The 13339-nt window shown below is 57.8% G+C and overlaps 1 protein-coding gene across 1 annotated transcript in view; it reads left to right on the plus strand.

Moving 5' to 3' along the window:
* The window catches only part of GTF2IRD1 (GTF2I repeat domain containing 1), a 59712-nt gene that overhangs the window by 29656 nt on the left and 16717 nt on the right, over positions 1–13339 (plus strand). The window contains exons 13-20 of the mRNA XM_004705633.2: positions 295–342; positions 1224–1289; positions 2580–2763; positions 5360–5409; positions 5553–5609; positions 6640–6723; positions 10606–10789; positions 11577–11605. Of these exons, the coding sequence (XP_004705690.1) occupies positions 295–342; positions 1224–1289; positions 2580–2763; positions 5360–5409; positions 5553–5609; positions 6640–6723; positions 10606–10789; positions 11577–11605 (702 nt within the window). The remainder of the gene's footprint in view (positions 1–294; positions 343–1223; positions 1290–2579; positions 2764–5359; positions 5410–5552; positions 5610–6639; positions 6724–10605; positions 10790–11576; positions 11606–13339) is intronic.

Below are 13339 nucleotides of genomic sequence, written 5' to 3' on the forward strand. Positions count from 1 at the left end.
GCCGCATCTGACACCACCACGGAGGACAAGGCTCTGTCTTGGGGCAACTGTGTCCCCGGCACTCAGCGTCCACCAGTGGGAGAATGGGCTGGCAGGTTGGCACTGGGCCTGCGCCCACATGCGAGGGTGTCTATGCTCAGAACTGCCCTCTCTGGGATCTTGGGGGCCAGAGGGTATCTCTAAAGAATCAGGGTCCCCAGCCCCACTTTGGGCGACTTGCTGTCTCCGGAGTTGGGGCGAGGCCAGCTGGGTGGTGAGTGGGGTGGCTTCTCAGCCCACTCTGTTCTCTCTCAGATAAAGGCCCCAGCGAGGACCTGCGGCCGGAGGAGAGGCCCATGGAAGGTGAGTTGCGCTCCCCCCCACACACACACACATCCCACTCTTTCCCTGCTCCCCTGAGTCTCTGCGTCTCTTCCCCATTTCTCCAGCACCCCAGGGCTGGCGGGAGCTCTGGGCTGCCCAAGGTGGAGGAAACATATAGGCTCGTCTTTGAAAACCCTGTTTCCTTGGTTCGTCCACGTCCTCCCTCCTGCTTTCTTCCAGAGCGGGAAGAATTTAGGACTGGGAGCACCAGCTTAGCATTGTCCTAAGAACAGCATTGCTCAGGGAGGCCTGGGACAGGCAGGCCTAGGTGGGGAGGGGGTCTTAAACTTCTAGAGCAGTTGTTCTCAACCTTCCTAATGCTGTGACCCTTTAATACAGTGCCTCATGTTGTAGTGACACCCCCCCAACCATAAAATTATTTTGTTGCTACTTCATCACTGTCAATTTGCTACTGTTACGAAATCAGGTGACCCCTGTGAAAGGGTCGTTCCACCCCCAAAGGGGTTGCAACCCACAGGTTGACAACCGCTGCCCTAAGGGCTCCTCAAAAGTCCACTGCCACCTGGGGGTGTCGTACCCCACTGGCTGGGCAAAGCACACCCGCTAGTCCACTGCACAGCTCCCAGCCTGTACTGAAGGGCCCTAAACAGGTGCCTTGCTCGCATTGCCTGGCAGAGGGATCCGGTTGCCTGCAAACACAGCTCCTGCCGTCACTTAGCACGCTGCCATCGTCTTTCCTCCCCCAAGTTCCAGGAGCCTGAGGCAGGAGGGCGGGTGAGGGCCAGGACTCTGGCCACCAACATCCTCCCACCCTGGGGCCCTGGGACAGGAGGTGAGCGGTTCCAAAGCTGCTGTGCCTGGGGATGGGGGGGGCTCAGCACATCGCCTTTGCCTTGCAGACAGCCACGGCGATGTGATCCGGCCCCTGCGCAAGCAGGTGGAGCTTCTCTTCAATACGCGATACGGTGAGCGGGCTGCGCACGCGCCCCGGAGCCGCCACGACCCACGGACAGAAGTAGGGGGAGCTCCCGGGGACCTGCTGCCCAGCTACGCCCCTCCCTGCAGGTGTCCTGCACACCTCCACATGGAGACAGGCAGTGCCCCAGGCACTCCACCACCTCCTTCCTCCACCTGCGCGCCCATGCAAAGCTCCCCTGCCCTCCTCCTACGTGCCCACACGAAGCTCCCCTGCCCTCCTTCGTCCGACACGGTGCTCACACTCACTCCCTGGCTCACTACCGCCACTGTCTACACTCTCCTGGGCCACCTCAGCCCCAGCCAGTCACCCCACTAAGGTAACACCGCCCTCTGCCTTCATGGCCCCCAGGAGGATTTGTAGCAAGAACGTCCTTTCTCCAGAGACCAGGGAAGGTTGGGGGATGGGGGGACGGTGGTGAGAGGAAGAGACAACAATTTTTTAAAGTTTTATTGACCTGTAGTTCACATGCCACACATTTCAGTAGTTCAGTCCTATTCTAAACAGCGGTGGATCGATGTCAGGACAGGCCTTCTTCCTGGGACTCCGCGTTGTTAGCGCTTCCTTTCCCGCCAACCTCCCTGCCATGCCCCGAGGAAACCAGTCTTCCAGTTACCGTCTCTAGGTTTATCTATCCTGCGCTTCATATACAGGAAAAACACACAAAATCAAAACAAAACAAAACCACAAAAACCCAACCCAGGATCAGACCACTCTTAATCGAGCCCCTATGGTCACCAGGACCTGGGCTGGATGCAATATCCATGTCCCTCATCCTACCTCACAACACCCTGGCTCCCAGTGCCCACTGTACAGGTGAGGAAAAGCAAGGCTGGCACGGCTGGTCCGAGGCCCCCCACTAGTGAGTGGCAGGGCCAGGCCTGGACTTCAGACCGGCCGTGTCTCTAAGCCATGCAGTAGGCCTTGGGGATTATTTGTGGTGGGTCACCCTGACTTCCAGGAGGGGCCTACTGGCATCGTGGGGACACGTGGACTTGGGTGGTATGGACGCTAGATCTCCCTGGGCGCCACTGGCTTCTCTTACAGACATGGCAGGGGGACAGGGGCCTAGGCATAAGCGGTGGGCGTCACAGGCTCAGGTGTAACCCCGGCTCTGCTGCTTTGTGACCTTGTGAGCTCGGCCAGGTTGCTGAACTCGGGGCCACTTAACCTGCCCACAGGGCAACAGCCCTCGCCTCCCCCCTGGAAAGGACTCTGGTGGCTGTGGGGACCTGGGAGGTGGGCCGGCGGGTGGCCCTAAGCAGCCGTGTTTCTGCAGCCAAGGCCATTGGCATCTCGGAGCCCGTCAAGGTCCCCTACTCCAAGTTCCTGATGTACCCGGAGGAGCTGTTCGTGGTGGGACTGCCCGAGGGCATCTCACTCCGCCGGCCCAACTGCTTCGGGATCGCCAAGCTGCGCAGGATCCTGGAGGCCAGCAACAGCATCCAGTTCGTCATCAAGAGGTGAGGCCTGACCGGGGCCTCGGGCACCCCAGGCAGCATCTCTGCACCAGGCACTGAGCCAAGAGCCCCCTTCCTTGTCTGGGCCCCAAAGACTTCACTTCATAGCGGGTGGGGTGAAAAGGAGCAGAAGCTGCCCGGCTTCCCACCCACCAATTGATACCCGTTCCGTTCATCCCACCCACCGCCGCCCCCACTGCCTCACAGCGCTCACCCCACTCGGTTCCCGGTCTGTTTCCACTCCTCCCTTCCCAGCCCTTCTCAGCTCTGTCCTGGGGTAGATGCTGCCCCTTTGATCCTCCGCGCTGGCTTGTCAATGACCTGGTCTGAGGTGTGTGTGTCTCTCAAGGATTCTTGTTCCCCGGGCTACTGTTTGGCTGCCTATTTTTTATTTTTATTTTTATTTATTATTATTATTTTTTTGGCTGCTTATTGAGTCACCAGGGTGAGGTGAGTTCAGGGCCAGACCTGGAGGTTCTGGACCAGGGGCCGCAGTCTGAGGGGGACCCCGGAGTCTCTCTCGACACGCCTGGACCCTTTTTGGGTTTGAGTTTTGCTCCACGTTTTTCTCCCACTCTATCCAGGCCCTTCTAAGGCAGGGGGGTCAGGAAGCTTTTTCTGCTGCCAAGGGCCATTTGGATAGGTGCAACATCATTCGCAGGCCGTACAAAAGGATCAGCATAGAAATTAACCTGCGGTATGTGATCCAGCATTTAACTGTGCGAGGCCGGGTTGGCTGAAAAAACAAATCCAGTGATACCCATAGATGTGTAAGACAGAGTATACCAGGAAAACATCCCAGGCCAGGCCAGATCAAGTCCGTAAGTCCACTACTAGTCCCTAAGTCCCTCTTCAGACTCACAAAGCCACAGGCAATGATGCAGAATGCAGGAACATCACCGGCCTGGTGGGTGCAAGGTCTTGTGGATCCAACGGTGGTGGAAGCATCATAGGACTTGGCAGGTCCCAGCGTGGCTCTCCAGCAGGAAGGTGAAAGGAGAAAGAGAGGGAGGTTCCCAGAGACCACGCCCACCAGGAGTCACCATCAGGCTGTGACCTGATCCACAGGCTACTCCACCCCTACATTTTTTTCTGGGTGCCATATTGGCACACAAAAACTGTCACACTAACTCACTCCTGCTGTGATGGCCAGCCCTGCTTCTCTGTGATGTGAACTGGGGGTAATGATTTCTCAGGCCTTCTGTAGCTGAGGGCAGGATGTTTCCCACCCCTGCTCTGAGCGACGACGCCTTCCAGAGCCATTGGGAGACGTTGTTGGGCTCCGTCTACTTCTCCTGGTCTCGGTTGTGGAGGGGAAGGTTCCCGTGGCCCGTTAATGAGTTCATTAGCTAGTGAGTCCACGTGTCATCACTCTGCTTCCTCTGGACGGGGAGAGGCTGAGAGTTGTATCTTAGATGGTCGCTCGTGAGCGTCTAAGACCCCAAACGGATGGGTTGTTCTTCACTGTGGGGTCAGCAGATGAGGTTTGGGGGTGAAGTTGCCAGCACTGCCAGACCTCAGGCAACCAGACCGGCACCTCCTCGGGAGAGCAGTCCTCCGTCTACCCAGGCATCGAACTGGGCGATGCCTGCAGCCTGCTCTCCGGTGTCCCTGGGAACGTCCTCTGAGCAGGTGTGCAGGAGTCCTGGGCCTGCGGCGGGGGTGCTCGGTCATCATAGGCCTCAGCCAGTGTGTTTGCTCAGTGGTGCCCTCACGGACCCACCCAGCCAGGGGCCCCGCACGACGAGTGCTGACAGAGTATTGGATCAGGGTTCTCCCTGTCTAAGGACTATTTTTCTCAGCATAATTAATACAGACCGTAATAAAGGGGAAACGAGGATAAAAACCCACTAGGATGTTCATTGAATTATGAACATTGTTATAATAATATCTGTAACAGCTCCCAATAGAATGATTAATAAAAATAATTTTAAAACTTAAAAAGAAAAAAACCCACTGTGATTTCAACTCGTAACAACCGTAGAGGACAGAGTAGAACTGCCCCTGTGGGTTTCCGAGACTGCAAATCCTTATGGGAGCAAAAAGTTTCCTCTTTCTCCCACGGAGCGTGGCTGGTGGGTTAGAACTGCTTACCTTGAGGTTCAAAGTCCAACGCTAAAGCTACTATGCCACCAGGGCTCATCCAAGAATATTAATCAGCTCTTTTAAAACCAAAACTGCTGCCATAGCATCTATTCCGACTCAGAGTGACCCTATAGGACAGGGCAGGCTTTCTTTCTCCCTGTGGATTTCTGAGACCCTAACTCTTTGTTTTGTTGTTGCTGTTGTCTTTATGATAAGAGTTTTATTGTTACTTGATCCACATATCACACAAGTCTATCATTCAGTCTTATCGAGAAGAGTTGTACAATCATTACCGCAAGAGACTGTAACTCTCTACAGAAGTAGAACACCTCATCTTTTTCCCAGCCGCAAGTATTGGTCAGAAAGTGCCAGCCTGCCAAGGCCAGGCATCTGGGACTTCCACCGAAAGCCTGTGTGTCGGCTTGTACCTCTCCAGACCCGCGAGGGCCCGTTGCACAGATACGTAGACTGAGGCCCAGAGAGGGCTGACACCACCACTTTTTATGTTTTCCAGGCCCGATCTGCTCACCGAGGGCATCAAAGAGCCTGTCACAGAAAGTCAAGGTAGCCTGGCTGGGCCGAGGGCGGGACGTGAGTGGGGCCCAGGCTCTGGTGCCCGGTAACCCCTGCTTCCTCAGTCCTGGCCCCCTCTTCCCCTGGGCCCCCAGCACTGCCTCTTCACCCTGGTTTCTCTCCCCCGCCCCCAGAGAGGGACTCCGGGGACCCTCTGGTGGACGAGAGCCTGAAGAGACAGGGCTTCCAAGGTAAGGCTGCAGCTCAGGGTGGGTCAGGCCACCCGGGGCCAGGACTGGGGCCTGGGAGGGGAGGGCCAGCCCCCAACCTCCGCGTCTGGGGGTGTTGGAGTGAGCTGGGCTGGGGCAGGCTGCGGGCAGCCACCCTGCTGTCAGGGAGGACAAGACAGAGCCTAGACCACCAGGGTCTGCCCTCTGTGCTCCGAGATTTCGAAGCAGAAGGCTCTCTGGGCCAAGAGCAGGGAGGGGAATGGTGCCAGTCCGAAGTGGGCCTGAGGAAGGAGGCACATGGCCCCCATCCACACTCCAGTGGGGGATGCCTGAGACGAGGGCCCGGAGGAGGAAGTAGGGACCGTGAGATGGGTCAGATTGGGCTTCCCCTAGCGGGGTGGAGGGGGCAGAGCCCAGGCGGAAAGAGCCCGAACAAGGGGTGGCTGCCTATGGCACCCCAGGCTCCCACCGGCCTTCCCAGGCATCCAGAATATTCTACGATGAGGGGAGCCCATGACCACACCCTCTCCATCCACGCCTCCCCTCGCACACACCCCGCACCCCCCCCCAGGATACAGGGCCTTGTCTGGGACACCCTAATGGGCACACTCTTAGGGACCAGGTGAGCTCAGGAGCTGCTGGCCCAGCCCAGCCCTGCCCTGCCCCCATGGACACTGCCCGCCCACGCTGTGGCTCTTGGTCACCCAACCACCTGAGCTTGTCCCCCTCGGCCCCACCTGCCCTGCAGGAGCCCCTGCTCTGGCCCCGCCCCCCTGTGTCCCTCATCCCCCATCACCGTTCTCCGTTTGGTAGTTTTCAAATGCCGGCGATTAGCTTAGTTTCCACCTCGACTGCCATTGCTGCAGCAGAGCCGTGCACGTGCGGAGACAGGTGCCGGTCTGTCAGGGTGCGCCCTTCCCTTCTGAGAGGTTGGGGGGGGGGCACACCAAGCAGTGTCTAATTGCCCATAATTAGCATCATCGTTCTTAAAAGCCGCCCCGCGCCTCTTCACGAAACAGCCCCAACCCACGGCCGGCTTCTCCCTTTGCAGAGAGTTACGACACCCGCCTGTCCCGGATCGATATCGCCAACACGCTGAGGGAGCAGGTCCAGGACCTGTTCAATAAGAAATATGGTGAGCCCCGGGGGCCGCGCGGGTGGTGGGGGCACGTCTGAGTGCTGGCGCCGGAGCCTCCAGCTGGTGCCGCCCTCTCTCGTTCACGCATGCGTGTTTCTTAACGCACCTGCCAGGCACCGGGCACGGGGACACCGCAGGCAGCCAAGGAAGGCCTCCAGCCCCGCTCATCCCTCCAGGGTCCACAGATGACGAGGCATGGTGGCACCAGCTGGCAGCTGGAGAAAGACATGCATTCGAGGGCCCCTCTGGGTCGAGTCCCCCCGAGGTGCCTCGGAAGAAAGGCCTGGCAGTCTGATTCCCAAAAGTCAGCCGCCCGAGACCCTGGGGAGCACAGTTCACACGTGGGATCTGGTCATGAGTCGGGGTACACTGGGCAGGGGGCCGACGAAGGGCTCTCGGAGGAAGAGACTGAAGGATGGGGGCTCATAGCCACCTCGTGCTAACCTGACACCGTACCACAAGAAGAGCTGACCTGTGTTTTCTAGAAGTTCAGGAGGCTTGCAGGGTGGATTCAGGCTGCCAGCTGAGGTGCTGATCTCTTTCCATGGGGCGGCTGCCCATTCGCCTGCTCCATGGCTAGTCCATCTCCCTGTCTGACTGGCTCTCTCCTCCCTCCGCGAGTCTCTGTCCACCGAGCCCTGTTGATCACGCCAAAGTGATGAGGTTCAGAGCCCCTACCCTGCTCAGGCAGGAACGGATTAACATGATCAAAGAAACTGGTTTCCAAGCAGGGCTATTATTACAGGGATTTTTTATTAATCTCCCCTTTTTTCTTAAAATCCTTTATTGTGACTTAGATGCGGGGCTTGCACTTCAGATGGTTGGTTTTTTGGTATTCGACGACTTCGTTAAGGTCCCGATAGCTCGCCTCCTCTTTGATCCCTTCCCCTCTCCTCTCCCGTAGGACATTGTTTCCTTCCCCACAAGTTAACACCTGCCCACCCTCTGCCCCAGGAGTCGGCAAATGTTCCAGACAAAGAGGCAATCCTGCCCCACAACTGTGTGAAAACTACTGAAGGACCATACGTGGTTCTTACAGACAGACGAGATCACCGTGGTCTGCATAAGACCTTTAATGGTTTCCAGTTTGACCTCAGAGGCACATACGTGAATGCATCAGAAAGCACCTCTGGCTGAGGGGCCACCGTCTGCCGAGCCCGGGTCTAGCCCGTGGTTTCCCCAAGTGGGCCGTGCACCCCTAGTGGGTGCTGGAACTGTCCACGGGCCCGACTGCAGAGGGGAGGGAGGGACCCTGCGGGCACCCAAGCTGTGGGCCAGGGAGAGAGGGCAGTACCCGCCGGCTAGGAACGTTTGAGGGGAAAGAATGATGGGTGCCATTTGGGACGGACTGAGTCTGAGGGGCAAGTGGTGATGACCTCGACCCTACCCCAAGCCCTGGCTCTAGAGCAGCGGTTCTCAACCTGTGAGTCGTGACCCCTCTGGGGGTCGAACGACCCTTTCACAGGGGTTGCCCGATTCATCACAGCAGCAACATGACAGTGATGAGGTAGCAAAGAAATTAATTGTATGGTGAGGAGCTGTACGGAAGGGCCGCGGCAGGAGAAAGGCTGAGAACCACTGCTTCGGGAGTCACTTCTGCTCACGACAGCTCCTGTGTTGCTGCTGTTTTGTTTGGAATCCGAAACGGGCTTATTGGGTGTGTTAGACAGGGTTCTCTAGAGAAACAAAACCAGAATGCTAATACTTTTATATATATTGATACAGATAGATAGATAACATAAGAAGTAAACAGTTCATTAAATTATAAAGCAGTACGAATGGCTCAGTGCAACTCACTCCCGTGAGACAGTTGTGAGACACTGGCAGTCCTTCACGTCTTGAGGGCCGCCGGGTGGTCCTCTGTAGAGCAATTCAGGCTATCCAGGCACAGGCAGCAATCAGCAAGGCAGGTAGGTCACCAACAGTCAGCCAGATGACAGGGTCCGACAGTCCTCAGCTCAAGAGATGTAAATTCCAGTAGCGTGGCGAAGCAGGTCTTGAAAGAACCTCAAATTACAGCGACACAGTCCACGGGTTAGGTGTCCCACAGGTAGAGTAGCTTGCAAATTGAGGCACAGAACAAGCAAGGCAGCCGCACACTGGCCCGATGATCACAGAGCAAGAGACAAGAAAGGTGAGGCTCGCAGAGCCATTTATGTGTCTGCCCTTCAATTAATCCCACATGTTTATTGGCCAGGTTGGCACAATAAACTAACTACCTCATTGGGAGGGCTTCCCACTTTGCATCTAGAGTCAGGATCTTTCAGGGCTGCTTCCGTCTAAAGGGGCTTCCTTCTGTGAGCCTCGCTTTCCCACCTGCAGGCTGACAGAGGACAGTAGCAGCCAACACACAAAATGACTGTTTGTGCCTGGCGAAAGCCCGTGGGGGTTTCTAGCAGCCTGGGCATTGGACGTCCATGGAGCAGGAGGTTGGGCTTGGTACCAGCGCTCCTTCCTGTGTTTCCCCCTCGCCTCTCCTGGAGCCTGATGAGGATCCTTGGAGAGGCACGATTGCGTGAGGGGTCGCCACCGTCGCAAAGGAGGGAACGTGCCTGGGTGTGTCATCCACCTGCTGCTCAGGGACTGCCACTGTGATCTTCGGCAGGGGATCACCAGGCCTTTCTTTGGCGACGCCTCTGGGGGGACCGTCTAAGCTGCCCGTTTCTTGGCTAGCAGCCAAAGGCTTGACCATGGGCATTACTAAGGACTCCCTGGTTTGGGGCAGGGGGTGGTGGGAGATGATGGGTGTCATTTGGGGTGGATTGAGTTAGGATAAAGAAAGATGGCTTAGACCCAAGCTCAACAGACCTCTGGCCCATTGAGTGAGTTCTGCTTCACGGTGCCCTCATTCGGGCTCAGCGCCTGTACACGTCAGGAACAGGTAGAGACATTTCCACAGCAGGGGGCGGGGCAAGACCTGGTGGTGGTCAGGAAGAGAGGAATTCAGAAGAGGGGCCCTATGGGCAACAGACTTTGAAAAAGTGAGTACCGACTCGGCGGCCCTCCAGGACAGAGCAGAACTGCCCCCGACTGGCTCTCCCAGGCTGTAAAGCTTCACGGCAGCAGCAGGCCACATCGTTCTCCCACAGGGGGACTGGTGGGTTCAAACTGCCCACCTGCTGGATAGCTGCTGATTGTTTAGCAGCTGTGCACCACCAGGCTGCCGAGGAGGGGGCTCAAGGAGGGGGTGTGGCCATCTGTGTTAAGCCAGGTTGACTAGAGAAACAAACCCAGTAACATTCATTTGTACAGCAAAGAGCTTTCTATCAAGAAGTAATTATACATCAAGCAAACATCCCAGCCCAGTCCAGATCAAGTCCGTAAGCCCAGTACTAGCCCCTAAGTCCCTCTTCAGACTCACACAGCCACATGCAACGATGCAGAACGCAGGGAGATCTCAGGCTGGTCGGTGCAAAGTCTTGTGGATCCAATGGCACAGTGTAAGCATCTCAGGGCTCCAGCAGGTCTCAGGTGGCTCTCCAGGAGGAAGGTGAAGACAGAGAGAGGTGGGAGGTTCCCAGGATCCTCCTTATGAGAAGACCACGCCCATAAGGAGGCATCATCAGGCTGTGACATGGTTGACAGGCTAGACTCCACCCCTTCACTTTTACAGCTCCACATTGACCCAAAGTTACGTAAGGACCACACCATCTATGTCAGATCTTGCTAAAGAACTCCGGGCATCTGCTGGATTGGATAGTGTGACAGCCACTGTAGACGTGGCCGCTTTCACAGATGGGCACAAGCTTTCATTCTCTGATCTGCCACGTTTTCAGCTGACCTGTGGTGCCCACCGTGTTCACACCTAGGCCCAGCACTCCCAGCCCTGTGCCCCCGCCGTTCCTCCTGGTGACTGACCTGCTCCCCTCTCACCCACAGGAGAAGCCTTGGGAATCAAGTACCCAGTTCAGGTCCCCTACAAGCGCATCAAGAGCAACCCTGGCTCAGTGATCATTGAGGGTCTGCCCCCCGGCATCCCCTTCCGGAAGCCCTGCACCTTCGGCTCCCAGAACCTGGAGAGGATCCTTGCGGTGGCCGACAAGATCAAGTTCACGGTCACCAGGTGCGCTGGGGCAGGGGCAAGGTGAGGCGGTGAGCCCAGCACGGATGGGGGATTGTACCAGCGAGCCTTGGCCTCACCCTCCAGCCTGCCCTCCCAGCGGGCCGAAGCGGCACTCACAGGGCAGTCCTGGGAGGGAGTGGGTGCCCTGCAGGGGTGGAGCAAGCCCATCATGAGGACGGCAGCCCACTGAAAACAGCGCCTTCAGGAGTATCTCTGACCTGGTCCCCCTCCCCCCCAAGCATCCGCTTTCCACCAGATGTAGCATCAGACCTGTTTCAAAGACAGGACCAAGATAAGGGCTGTGTCCGAGGTGGCAAAGCCAGCACCCTGTGCCCGGCCCCAGACAGGCCCCTGGTCCAGGCTCCTCAAGTTCAGAGACGGAAACCTAGGTAGGCCTTGTGTCCAGGGACCCAGAGCCAGCATCCTATGCTGGCTCCTGGTCCAGGCCCTGGCCAGGCTCCCAGGGGCCTTTTAAGTACAGGCAGGTCGCAGGTGGGCCCGAAGGATTCTGAGATGCTCCCAGACTAAGGTGACCAGACGTCCCGATTTTTAAACAATTTTTCCCCCCGTCCCACGGCGTTTTATAAAAGTCCTGATTTTTGGAAAGAATGCACGACAAGCTAGGGTAGACGGTTTCCGGCTGCCATGTGGCTATTTTGCCAGGATATGAGTTTTATCAATGGTGTCCCGCTTTACCAAGGTTAAAATCGGGTCACCTTATCCCAGACCCCACGCCAGGGACAAGTGCTGAGCCTGCACCTTCTGACACTTTCTGTCTCTCTCCTAGGCCCTTCCAAGGACTCATCCCCAAGCCTGGTAAGAGATGCCTGGGGGCCGATATGGGATTAAGAGGGGCTGCTAGCGGGCTGTTTGGTTTAAGTGTGCCAGAGGCCAGAATGGTGCTAGCTCAGGGTCCCAGGCCCTGCCCACCTAGATACTCACCCCAACTGGTAGGAGAGAGGTTGAGCTCCAGTCTGGGTCAGAGGAAGAGCAGCAACAGTAGGCCGGGGACAGGGAGGCTGACAGTGTCTGAGCTTAATTATATCAAGGCTTGTGAGGGAGGGCCCAGCCGGGATAGCACCCTCCCCTCCTCTTGATGATGGCATCTGGGGACATGGATAAAGTTGGTGGCAGGTGTCTGCTGGGTGCTAGCACGTGATGAAGACTGCCCGCCCAGCCACAGAGGGTACACGCCCTCCGGGGCCTTTCCACACAGAAGCCTGGGGGTGCCGTGGGTTAAGCACTAGGCTGCTAACTGCAACTCCGGTCGTTCAAACCCACTAGCTGCTGCTCAGGAGAAAGACGAGGCTGTCTGCTCCTGCAGTCTCAGAAACCCGGGCCATTCTACTCTGCCCCGTAGAGCACACTGGTGTGAAATCAAAATGTCAGCACGGGGTCCCGTGGAAGGAGGCCCATTTGGTGGAGTGAGCCTCCAGCCCCAGCCCCAGGCTGTGTCCTGGCCTTTGAGGGTCCCTCAAGGCTGCCTTGGCTACCTGGACCACAGATCCCCAGAATCCAGGTATGGAGAGATGCTGAGCCTGTGTCCCTGCCATGGGACCTCTGAGCTGTGGGAGCCCCAGGTGAGGGACAGGCCCTGCAGGCTAGATCAAGCTTCAGGGGCCCTCGGCTCCCATGAAGCGGGGTGCTCACAGGCAAAGACAAAGATACACAGATGGAGGAGGGCATGTGCAGCCTGAGGTCAGACTGAGTGGGAGACAGGAGCGGGAGAAAAAAGGAGAGGCCTCGAGAAGGAGGGGCTGGGGGTCGGGGGTCGGCAGCAGGGGTCCAGGCTCACATGGCCCCAGTGGTGCCTTTTCGGAACTCTCAGGGACCAGAAACCCCCGAGATGGCATTTGTGAGGCGGCCATGATGGAAGGAGCCACCCCCAAAACTGGCAAGTCCGACTCCCAGCGTGCATGCAGACCAGAACTCTGGCCCGCAGGGGTTCTTTACAGAAACTGAGCCCCCCAGACCTTTCTTCCTCGTGCCGCTGGGTTAGCAAACCCATTGGGCATCACAGCGGTTCCAACTCAGGGCGATCCTTTGGGGCAGAGCAGCACCCCTGCAGCCTTCCTGCTCGTAGACAGGCGCTTGATCACTGCGCCGCCATGGCAGTGGTGGGAGCAGCGGTAGCAAAGCTGCGTGGGGGCGGCACCAGCGAAGCTTGATGTGGGGTCCGGGAGGCCGGCGGGGACCAGTGCTCAGTGCTCGGAGAGTAGTGAGCAGGCCGATGGTTGAGGTGGACACTCAAACCCGCTTTACAGAGGGGAGAGAAACAGGCTCAGCGATGAAGGCCTGCCGAGCCTCCCGAGCCATGCTCCTGAGGGGCCTTGGGCTGGCTGAGCGCATAGTGGTGGGGGCTCCCCCAGAAACAGGCTGGATGAGGCCTGGGGCTGAGCAGGGCGCCAGAGCTCCTGTTGTGATGAGAACACACCTGCCTCGCCCCGCCCCCTGCCGGGTCCCGCCCCTGGACTGGCCTCCCGCCCTGGCCCCGCCCCCTGCCGGGTCCCGCCCCTGGGCTGGCTTCCCCTCGTGGCCCCGCCCCCTGCC

Source organism: Echinops telfairi, unplaced genomic scaffold (genome assembly GCF_000313985.2).
Source record: "Echinops telfairi isolate 266 unplaced genomic scaffold, ASM31398v2 ScPeMD7_5;HRSCAF=22, whole genome shotgun sequence".
NCBI classification, from domain to species: Eukaryota; Metazoa; Chordata; class Mammalia; order Afrosoricida; family Tenrecidae; genus Echinops; species Echinops telfairi.